The following is a 12,387-nucleotide window of genomic DNA, read 5'->3' on the forward strand; positions in this document are numbered from 1 at the left end:
TCGAGACCGGAAGGTCTTTGGACCCCCTCTGCATCTGGGCCAGCGTCAATCGTAACCCCTTCTGCCTCTGGGGGAAGAAGAGTCCTGAGTGTCCCAAGAGAACTGAGATTTCCAGAACCACATCTTCTTTGCTCCTCACTGATTCCTTAAATAGGATCTTTGGGGGGGTGGAGATGTGGATCCTGAAGACAGACAGTGTCTTCCCATCCTTCTCACTCTGGACTACAGTCTCTCACACAGACTTCCTAAGCAGGGAAGAACCGTCATGGGGGCATTAGCAAACGATGGCTTTAAGGGTTCTGAAAATTGACAAAGCTGGAGCCAGGCTTGGCGCCTTATGGCAATGCTGGACCCGGCCGCCCTGGCGGCTCCTTCTGTGGCATGGGAAACGAGATGCATGGACGTATTTGCATCCGCTTTCAGAGTGGCCATGCACACAGAGAACATCATCTTGCCCTCTGCTGACATGGACTCTAGGGGCGACTCAGCAACTTCCTTGACTAAGTCAAACTGTAGCCGGATGACGTGCGCCATGTAATTCAGCGCCCTTATGGTGAAAGTTGCTGAAGCATAGACTTGTTTCCCCAGATGATCCATCGTCCTCAATGCTCGGTCAGGAGGATGGACCATAGAGCTCTCCTGCGGGAGTTCTTTCTTGGTGACAGCTGTCACCACCACAGCGTCTACTGGGGACCCCTTACTCCAGCTTTTCCTGCCTAGAGGGGAGGGGGGGTGCTAAGAAATTTGTCTGGCCTTTTTGGAATAGGTTTCACGGTGTCCGGTTCCTTCCATGCTCTAGATGTGATTAAGTCCACCAGTGGATCTGCATGTGGGGACACCCAGGAGGTAAGATTGGCCCATGGCGAATGCCTCTAGGAACTCTGACTCGTCCAGGTTTGGTTTTTGGGAGGACCACCCCCCTCTTTGGCATAGGAGTTCCATGATGTCTCCAAAGCAGACATCCTCGGGGGGGGGGTGACCTGGGGGAACCTTCTCCTTCCTCCAAGTCAGTGTTATCCGTGAGGGACTATGGGGAGGAGTCCAAGTGCCTCCTTTTACACATTCATTTATGAGAAACCTCCTCAGTGGGACTCTCTGGGGGGGGATTCGCAAACTTCTGGCCGCTCCCTAGTGGGTGCTCCCTGAGGCAAAACAATCACGGGTTGTCCCTGAGATAAGAAGGTGAGAGCCATACCCAGAACCAAGGGAGTCAGGGCGGATTCCAAAGAGGAAATGGTCAGGGCCAGGGTCTCAACCCACTCGAGAGAGCCCTCTCAACCACGTCAAATGCTGAAAGACAGCGGACATACTGGAAAACAATTAAGGGAGCTGCTCCCCTTGGATCCAATGGGGGAGTCGGAGCGGAGCCTGCAGGAGCTGAGATACCAAGGGGAGACTGCACTCTGACAAACTCGGAGCCGACAGAACCCCCTCAGTTCCCCTGCCAAGCCAATGGCCCCGAGAGCTCAGATTTGACCCAGCTGGATCAGACATGCTCAAGGCAATGGCCGACGTCGAGCTACAGGACGCCGACCCTGAGAGCTCTCGGATCGAAAGACTCAAAAACCGAGGGTCGGATCAGAGAAGGAGCTATGGGGGTGAAGAAGGGTTGTAAGCTCCTTGCTCCAGAGGGAGAGGGGGCAGGGCAAGACTCCCATTTGATCTGGGTTTGTATGAACTTTCACATCATCCTGTCCATCTCTGACTCACTCAAGCTGCAGGTGGAACGTGACGAGGAAGCCACCGTCACAGGCCGGGGAAAGCTGGTGAGGGAAGGCTCTGGATGGTGGCCTAGATACCTCTGGCTCCGGGGAAAACCTGGGCTAATGGAGCAGAGGGGTACTAGGCCTAGGAGGGGTCCTAGATTTAGGAGAAGGCCCTGACGGAGCTGAGCAGTCCGAGGACTGCTTCCTTGATCTGTCCTTGTGATGCTTATCCCCATCCGTAGGCCTCAAGACAGGAAGTTGAGTCCTAGAGGCCTGGGAAGGGGCAGACAGTGGTAGGAGTTAAGCAGCAGTAGCAGGGACAGCCGTCCCCGAAGCAGGCAGAAGTCCTTTCATCATCAGTTTAGCCCTCCTATCATTAAGGGCTCCAGGATTGAAGCCTGCGCAAATACAGCAGACTGTATCCAGGTGGGCCACTCCTAAACGCTCTATACACACAGAGTGTGGCCATCCGCTGGGGAGAGCTTATGGCCACACTCCATGCATTTTCTGAAGACAGGCTTGGGGTTCTCAGTCATGTCTAGAAGGAAGCCCAACACACAAAAACCCACACATATGCTCACTTACTAAAGGGGTAGAGGAAGGCCAAGAAAGGGACAATACTAAATCATTATTTTATGTTTTTTTTTACAACAGGTGACCAACATGAGGTAGGAGAGGTTGAAAAAGGGACATAGGGAATCCTACTCAAACAATAAAGGGAAAAGATATCACTTACCCAAAAAAATATGCCTGGAGCTCAGTGACCACGATGCTTAGCTTTTCAGCGGCAAATGAGATCTGAGGGAAGGAAGGTGACAGAGAGGCATTATGGGTAAGGGGAGGAGCTCAGATCAAATACTGGTGATGCGGCCATCTCAGATCCGAATACTCACAGGCTGAAGACCAAATGAAGTAAACTGCTTCAGATCAAACAATACATGTCACTCACCAGGATATTTACACAACTGCACACAAACAAGTAATTACATACACTTACACATATATACATGTATATATCAAGCACATTAAAGCCATTTACTTACCTAACAGACAGACTTTGACTTTCTCCAACCACAGGCAGTTTTGGAAAGAAGTTAATCACCTAACCAGTCATACCAAAACACAGCATATCTTGTACCCTACTACTACTCCTAACTTTGCAGAAGAAATGACAAATACATTTCTAGTCATCAAAGAATGTCAAACCCCAACACATCCCCCTTTCAAATTCTACCTGCCATAATTGTTATCTCAAGAGGCTCTCAAAAATAAACAGACACATTAATACAACTGCTACTCAATCAAGGCCCATCTAGCTAAAATGACCTGTTTCCCTGATATCTCAAACAGCATGAAGACTTCAACTCCCACCATTTTTATCATATTTTCCATCTCTGTCTCCCAACAAGCCTTCCTTGACTTATGGAAAGAAAGCTTACTGCCATATCTAAATGTTCCAAACCATCCAATACCTCAGACTTCTCTCCAGGCTGGTCAAACAGTATGATGCACAGGAGACACTCTATGTGCAGTTAACCATTGGCAAGACCCCTATTCAAATCATAGCTAGCTACAGGCCCCCAAGTTAGACTCAAGATGCCCACTCCACCTATCTGGACCTCTCTGAATCTATCAAGAGTCAACCCTTTACACTGATCTTGGGTGACTAACTATCCAACCATGGATCGCAAGAATTACTCATGCCAAAACACAAATGCCCAGAGATTCCTTGATTTCGTCAATGAAAATGCCTTGGGCCAGCTGGTTGACTCCCCCACAGGAGAGGTGACAATATCCTGGACTTAGTATTAACCAACATGAGTAACCACTGCAGCATCCCTACAATGTCATCCTCCCTGGTAAGATCCGACCACAAAGTAGTCACTTTCGAAGTGTCCCCCCCCCCCCCAGCTAGGGTCAAACAAAAAAACTTCTCCAAAGCTGATTACAACCTCCTGAGGGAAGCTATAAACAGCTTCACAGCCTCCTCCCCCTCCGTAGGTGCTGGCACAAATGTCCAAACTTACACCAAAGTACTATACGAGCATTTATATAGCTGCATGGAATCAGGAATACCAGACATGACAAAATCCTCCTTCTCAAGGAAGAGTAAACCTGTCTGGTGGACATCTGCAATAAATAAACTCTATAACAAAAGGAAAACACTGCTGTCCATGAGAAGAAGGAGCAGATGCCTAACTGGAAGCAATCTTGCCTTAGCCTGAACAAGCAAATAAGAGCACTAGTGAAATCCTCCAAAGCACACTTTGAATCCAAACTGGTCACATCTACTAAAGACAATCATAAAGCCTTCTTCATATATTTCTGCAGTCTCAAAGGAAACATTCTGCTCAGAACTGGTGGTCAAGGACATCACATACACAAACGCTGTAGATCTAGCCAACCTTCTGGTAGACAGGTACAGTGAAAACTTCACCCCTCCACCCCCCCCCCCCAATCAATAAATCAGGACATCCCCCAGCACCTGCCCCCTTCTCCCATTAACCTTTGGGAGAAAGTCATCAATGGCCTCTCAAAGGCAAAACATATAGCCTCCATGGGACCCAATAACATCCCAGGCTGCATCCTACATGAACTCAGCCAGGAACTTGCAGCACCATCAGGCACCCTACTCAACCAAAGCCTGAGTACTGGCTTTGTCTCAGCTGAGTGGAGGACAGCCACAGACATCCCTGTGCACAAAGGTGGAGCATCCAACCAATCCAGGAAATTATAGATCCAACAGCCTAACTAGCCTGATCTGCAAGGCCATGGAATGGATTATCAATGACCTCATTAACAAGGACACTGGCAACCTTCAAACACTCGATCCCATACAGTTTGGCTTTGTCAAGGGGAGGTCATTTCTGTTAAATTTGGTCAACGTCTCTGAGACAGTCAGCAAAGCCATGTATGAGGGGAAGATGGTACACACCGCCTACCTTGACCTGGCCAAAGCCTTTGATACTATTCCCCATTCGGCTATAATAGATAAACACTCTCAGCTAGGCATCAATCTGTGTGTTAGCACATGGGTAGCAAACTGGCTCACTGACAGAACCCACCTAGTCAAAATAGGGGAAGCCACCTCAAGCAGTAGACCCATACCATGCAGCATACCCCAGGGATCGGTCTTGGGCCCTTTGTTATTTGGGATATACTTTTCTGAGGTGCAAGCCAAAACCAGTGGACTATGGCTGACCAAGTTTGCAGATGACTGCAAGCTGGGCGCCGTCATCAATTCCCCTAGTGATGTGGACATTCTCTAAGAGGGTCTCACCCAAACAAATGACTGGTGCCAAAAACATTGCCTCAAACTAAATGCCAAAAAATGCATTATCATTCCCTTTGGGGAGAGTAACATCCCCACAAATTATCACATTAATAACAAGGTCCTTAGCAAGTAATCAGTCATGAGGGACTTGGGTACCCATGTTGATAGCAACCTGACTTTTGATCACCATATCGTCTCTGTTGTACGGAAAGCTTTCTACATGGCCCACCTCATTAGGAAGGGCAGCTCATCCAAGGACAAGGAGGTTATAACATCCCTGTATTCTTCCCTTATAAGACCCATTATTGAGTACAATGCCCGTTTTGGCATGTACCTCACAAAGCACATGCAGCAGCTGCAGAGACCACAGAGGTTCCTCATCAGGAGAATCCAGAGCCTCAAACATCAACCCTACACAGAAAGGCTAAAAGCCCTATCCCTCTAGTCAGTCTCATACAGACTCCTCAGAGGTTGCCTCTGTCTGGCATACAAAGCAATCTCAGACCCCGCCTTGATGGGACTGCTGCATATCTGCAAGTCAAGCTCCACTTGAGTAACCTGCACTTGCGACCTCAACTTGGTCTGTGACACCAATAGGTCTTACTGGTGGGATAGATTTGTGTCCGAGAGAGTCCCCCTTCTGTGGAATAGACTCCTTCTCCACATCAAGAAGAGTACATCATTATCCCTTTTTAAGCGCAACCTGGATAACTGGATGTGGAATAGAAAATACACCCCTGGGATTCCACCTGTGTCCCTGCAGGACAGGAGCATTGGATGCTGACTTGTCGGAACATGGGCTAAATTCTTGGCTAGTCTTTTAAGAGCCACAGGGGCAATAGCCTAGTAACTTCCTATGATCCTATCTCCCTCTTACCCCAGTTAGGTAACCGACTAGAAAAAAATTGTGTACAATTAGCCTGCTTCTTATCTCTGCCAATACAACATCCTTTACTCCCATCTAAATGGTTTCATAAAAAAACATAAGCACCCAAACAGCCCTACATACACTAACTGATACTAGACTCACCAACACAAAGGCCACCTAAAAGGCATCCTCCTCTATGTTGAATAATCCAAAGCTTTTGACTCGAGAAGAAACCACATACGTCTACTTCACTGTCATAGTCAGGTTTTAGTTTAGTTAACTAGTTTACCAATTACCCCTCAGCAAAATGTAACAATTCTTCATCAGCACCACAACACCTACTCTGACCAGCATTTAACATTGTGTAATACTTATGCAAAGGAGAAAGCAAAACTAAATCATACAAAAAGAGCAGCATCAATGATGTTTGAAGAGAATTACAGGCAAAGGAATCCGGACTTGGAAAACTTTACAATACAAAAAATAAGATGACAATAGAAAAAATAGATTAATAAGGGAGAAGTTAAAGAAACAGAGGTTATGGAGTACATGCAAAGTGAAGGATTCAGTAGAAAATCAAATGCAGAAAGTACCACAACAGGAAAGAGCAATGGATATCCAAATTAAGGGGAAACCAGTGTAACAGGAACCAACTGGTCAAGTGCCATATCAAGATATTTTGGAGCCTTCCACATGAAATCAGTATAAACGTTCACTTGAAGCTAGACAGCAAGGAAAGGAATAGGGAAGTGTGAAAACTCTGATGCAGTCAATGTTGAGGAGTGACAGCCCAGTGAATTCCCATACAACAGACAAAAGGATGGCACAGGATGAAATTGAAGAGAAGGTGCCACAGAAAGATACTATAGAACTTTCTATAGAATGCCCACAGGAAATGGAGAACTAGGGATGTGCCCCCAATTTGGAAGAAAATGAGCTAAGAGAAAGGTTGCTTGATTTAATAGGCATGGATAGATACATTAAGATAAATGAGAAAAATAGACTGCAGAAGGTCAATAAAACCCAAAAAGTCAGAAGTCTGATAAAACAAATGAATGCAGTAATTAGGACTGTCCACAGAGATCCATGCGATATATAACAGAAGTAAACAGGCTATATTACTGTGCTGCTAAATTAATAACTGATAAAGTTCTACCACAAGAACACAGGGTAGTGAGGGAAAGGAAGGGGAGAAATCGAATACCATCATAAAAGTATCAAATAGAGAAAACTATTAAGACAAGAAGTGGCACTGTTAGAAGACTATAAAAGAGGGAATATATCAACAAAAATACTATGAAAGATAGATGTGATAAAAATGCACAGTATTAGAACAGACCAGGATCTATCATGCACTATCGCAAATAAACAAAAAACTTCAGCACAGGTGGAAAAAAGTACAGTTGTGTACACTTACCATAAATGTAGATGTTTGAGCGTATTCACTGTTGCAGTCATTACATTTGAGTAATCTGCTGGCAGGTTGCTCTCAGTCGGCCTGAATAACAAAGTCTTGAGTCCTGCGCCGGTTGCTGTCTCCTCTTCCATGATGTCAGGTGTATAAAACATGCAGCCGACACCATTTTATTCAGTTTTTCTTGCCAAAGATGTCAGGTGCCCCCCCAAATGGGGAGCAAAAATATATATACATATATAAATAAACAGAAATATATATAAATACACTTTTAGCAACATAAACTTTACCTTCATCTAAAAGCAAATACACCACACAGGCTTTAGTGTACAGTGAAGGAAAGAAAAGGTATAGAAAGGGGGATGGCGGGTGGGTAACCCGGACAGCAACAGTGAATACACTCGAACATCTACATCTATGGTAAGTGTACACAACTGTACTATGTTCTTCATGTTTCACTGTTGCAGACATTACATTTGGGTAGAATCCCAAAGATATGGATGGGAGGATGGAACTAAACAGCATTAGGAGCAGCTATAAGGCCCTGCAGAACTGCAGTGGCAAAGCCTGCCCTGGATTTGGAGAAGAGAGGCAAATAATAATGCTTTGTGAAGGTATGAACAGAGCTCCAAGCAGCAGCTTCTAGAATGTCTTTGGTTGGAACCCCTCTGAGAAAAGCTGCTGAAGTAGAGGCAGCCCTTGTGGAATGTGATCTGATCCCCTCAGGCACAGGTTTACCATGGTGCAAGTAGCAGAAACGAATGCAGTGGCTTATCCACTTAGAAATAGTCTGCTTTGATATAGCCTTCCCCTCTGACCCTGCAGCAAATGCTACCAGTAGTTGCTCAGACTTTCTTAGAGATTTGGTCATGTTTAAGTAGAATCTTAGTTTTCTGTGTATGTCCAATGAATGCAGAATCTGCTACCCCTTGTTCTGCGGATTTGGGTAAAATGTTGGCAGGTGAATGGTCTGGTTAAGAGCCACACTGGATATCACCTTAGGCATAAAAGAAGGATTGCTCCTGAGGGACACCCTGTCTGGGTAAAATGTAATAAAAGGCTCCACAGCCATGAGAGCCTGTAGTTCTGAAACCCTTCTTGCTGAAGTGACTGCCAAGAGAAAAGCTGTTTTCCAAGATAGAAACTTTAGATCCGCAGTAGCTGCTGGTTCAAAAGGAGGCAGAGTGAGTTTTTCCAGCACAAAATTGAGGTCCCATGCAGGAGTTGGTGATCTTCTGGGAGGCCTTAAATTTTTGGCCCCTCTAAGACACTGTTTAAGGAGAGGATGAGAAAAGAGGGGAGGCTCTGTGTTGTAATGAGCCGAGATGGCAGAGGCATGGATTTTTATTGAAGATAAAGATAGGCCCTTGTCAAGCATCTCAGTCAAATATTGTAAAATCTGAGGAATATTGGGCTTTGCTATGTCTGTTCCTTGTGCTTGGTTCCAAGCACAGAATCTCTTCCATTTATCAGCATAAGATTTTCTAGTTCTAGGCCTCCTGGCTTCCAAAATGACATCCATCACAGATTTAACTGAGAGATGTTGTTTGAATAATTAATTGATCAACCATGTTGCAAGATTCAGAGTTTGGAACAGAGTGTGCAGAATGTGATTGTTCTGCTGAGACAGTAGATGAGGTATTTGAGGCAAGTACCATGGAGGAAGTTGAGACATATTTCTTAGAAGTGGGTACCAGTGCTGGCGAGGTTTTTCCTGTCTGACTTTTATTAAGACCTTGGAGAGAAGATGCAGATGGGGAAAAGCACAGACTGATAGGTTTTTCCAGCTGAAGGATAGGGCATCCACTTTTCATGCTTTTTTTGTGATGAGTTCTTGTGCAGAATTTGTCCAACTGATAATTTTGGGGAGAGGCAAATAGATCTATGTCTGGGCCCCCCCATTTCTGTGTTAACATGCTGAAGATTTGTGGATCCAGTTTCCATTTGTGCGGGTCCATATGATTTATGCTTAGGTCGTCTGCCAGAGTATTTTGTTTTCCTGGCAGGAATTGAGCTTGAAGATGTATTTGGTAAGTCAAGGCTGTGTTCCACAAGGCCATGGCTAGTCTGCAAAGGGGGTAGGTATGTGTACCCCCCCCTGCTTGTTTATGTACCACATAACTGTGGTGGTGTCTGTCTTTATCAGTAGTTGTCCTGGATGAAGTAAGTCCTTGAAGGCTGTCAGAGCATTCTGAACAGCTAGCATCTCTTTCTGGTTGATATGCAGATGCATTTGGTTTGGGCTCCATTTGCCCTGAATGCATCTCCCTGCCAGGTGGTCCCCCCAAGCATAGTCTGATGCGTTTGTAGTTAGGGTTTGGGTGGCAGGGGGTAGAGTGAATGACAGTCCCTTGTTTTGGTGATATGTCTCTGCTCACCAAAGAAACTCCTGTAGTAGGCAGGGAATGAGAGGAATCATTGTTTCTAGACTGTGACAATGTTGACTCCATAAACCTTTTAGGTATCACTGAAGTTTCCTCATATGCAGTCTCGCATATGGAATTAGTAGAATGCAGAATGCCATGAACCCCAAAGCCTGCAGAATTTGTCTTGCAGATAACTGGGTTTTTGTTGCCATTTGTTTGAAGTATGTTGTCAGTTGCCTTTGTTTGTCTGGAGTAAGGTAAGCCATCTGGGCAGTTCTATTCAAGCTTGCACCCAGGAATGTAATTATTTGAGAGGGTACCAGTTGTGATTTCTTTTCGTTTATCATGTACCCTAGGCATGCTAGAAGCCTTTTTACAAATGCCAGATGTTGAAGAAGAGTGTCCTTGAATGCTTCTTTGTCTGCAGAATGCAATTACTGGTGCCAGGCACTTTGTAAAGACCCTGGGCACGGTAGATAAGCCAAAGGGCAGTGAAGAGAATTGGTAATGCAAAAAACCTGCCTTGATGAACTGTAGAGTTTTAAATCATCAACAAAGAGAAGATGAGAAGTCTTTACACCTTGTTGTTTTCTAGGAGCCAAATTGTAGCCATGGCCTAAGCTTTTAAGTAAACAGCTTAATGGGTTAAGGGCAAAGCAGAATAGCAGTGGTGACAGTCACCCTGGAATATCCCCCTTTGAATTTTTATCCCTGGGATAATAATCTGTCCTTTATCATAGCTTAATTGCAAAGTGGTCTGCCACTGTTTCATGGTCAGTGTAATGTAGTTGATCAGTGTATAAGCACTCTTTTATCCATGAATGTGGGATACTATCAAATGCTTTTTTGTAGTCTGTCCATGCCATACTTAGATTCTTCCTCTTTTCACAGTTCTCCACTATGACTTTAACTACAAATGATCCTTTGTTCCATGTGACTTTCTTTAATTGCCCTTTTGTTCTACTGCCACAATTGAGTTTCTTCTAAATGACTATAAACTCTGTCAACATCAATTCCCGTATTCTTAAGATTCTCACAGATCAACAGCCTTTTAACTACCTATGAACCACTAATGCCAAAATGGTGGCAAGTCCAAAGAACTTACTTTCATCTAGTAATAGCACCTTCTCCATCCTGAGTTTTAAATTATGAGAGACACTCCCTGCAGAACTCTTTAATGCATCTGACTACAGCAAATTCAGAGAACTATTAACCCTTCTAGGGAAAAGGGCACTGTGTGCACGCTCCACTGACACCAACACCACCAAACTAATTTAGCTAAACTCATAACACTACAGTTTTCTATCTTACTCTTTCTACATGCTGAACAATGACTTGTTAAACATGTCCATCTCAAGAACACTACTAATTATCCAAAACTATCAATCCCCAATGTTCACTAACCTCTGCTCAACCTCAGCATACATTATCAGTTACTCTAGTTAATGATTTTGCTTCTGTCTAAATATGTAAATATTGTGTACTGCCCTTTTTGTTTACAAGAGCTTTGTGTAGTTATTCAATGGAATATTGTACTAATTTCATTCTTTCTGAAATGGGTGAACTTAAAATCAGTCCACTCCCCCAGTTAAAAATAAAGATAAAAAATGGTTCAGACTTTTTGAGACCAGTCCTTTTCTGCAGTTATATAAACTGCATACTCGTTACACGCAGTCAACATTTTTTACCCAGAGTACAAAGCTTTAATTTCACCATACTCAAGACAACCCATTATAGATTCCACTTACACCAATCTGCAACAATTTGTCAACATATTATATTAATTAATTATGACCATCTCGGAGCTTTATGAAGCTGCATACGTGAAACCTGATTGTTTTGTATATTCTTAAAACATAAGTTGTGCGCAGCTGAACTACAATAAGCACAACATGGAAAAAACAATGCATACTGCACTGTTAACAGATCTGAAATGGTATTGTTTTGTGAAAATAATCCATGCTGGTGTTAAGGCTAGCCCAGTTCACTTTTCACATTAATGAAGACTACTAGGAAAGTGCAACTTCAGCAGATGTTCAAGGGCCAAACTTTGCAAGAAACGCAAATCTGAAATTCTTTTTACTACTTTTATTAGTTTATATATTTAAACCTACCAGTTTCGGCACAATTTGAAAACCTTTCTTGAAGTCGAGGACCATAACTTGAATTCAGCTGTTGAAGGAATCTGTCTATTTTTACCGTGTATATGTTGGGCCTTGCAATACAGTGGTTCCAAAATGCAAGAATGTCGCCTTTGTCTGCTGATATGGGAACAACTGAAATTGAAAAAGAAAACAGAATTACAGTGAAGGAAGTACAATTAAAGTATTTACAATATACAAATCTCTCAACACTAGTAGTAACAAAATCTGGTTTTGCCATATAGTCTTGTAAATTTCTTCCCCAATTCATATTGTACAAATACACATGCCAGTGTGAAAAAAGACACTAAAAACACAAAGAAAGAAATATTTCTTGGTCTGTTTTTATGATCACTGTGCCTCCCAGATATCAAGACACTGCTGCTACTGCTATCAGTCATTCTTCTTTATGGGACAACAGCATTGCTGTGGCATGGCCAGCACCCAGGTGGCCATCAGAAGAGTTTATTCCTTCTGCTGTAACCATTCCATCCCCCAAATGCACACAAGGTCTCAAAAGGTTAGGTGTGTAAAGGGGCAGTGCGAAGGCACGTCACCTGTTTCAAGCATAGTGATAACCCCCTTTTAAATTAGACCATCTAGAATCTCTATCAAGCA

At 43.9% G+C, this 12,387-nt stretch overlaps 1 protein-coding gene across 11 annotated transcripts in view; it reads right to left on the reverse strand.

The window, feature by feature from the left end:
* RIPOR1 (RHO family interacting cell polarization regulator 1) overlaps nt 1-12,387 on the reverse strand; it is a 2,621,322-nt gene that overhangs the window by 380,001 nt on the left and 2,228,934 nt on the right. For all 11 annotated transcript variants that reach the window (XM_044058659.1, XM_044058658.1, XM_044058663.1 and 8 more), the window contains one exon: nt 11,743-11,904. In XM_044058659.1, the coding sequence (XP_043914594.1) occupies nt 11,743-11,904 (162 nt within the window). The remainder of the gene's footprint in view (nt 1-11,742; nt 11,905-12,387) is intronic.

This window comes from Protopterus annectens, chromosome 16.part0 (assembly GCF_019279795.1).
Source record: "Protopterus annectens isolate FY-2018-M chromosome 16.part0, PAN1.0, whole genome shotgun sequence".
In the NCBI taxonomy this organism is placed as follows: Eukaryota; Metazoa; Chordata; order Ceratodontiformes; family Protopteridae; genus Protopterus; species Protopterus annectens.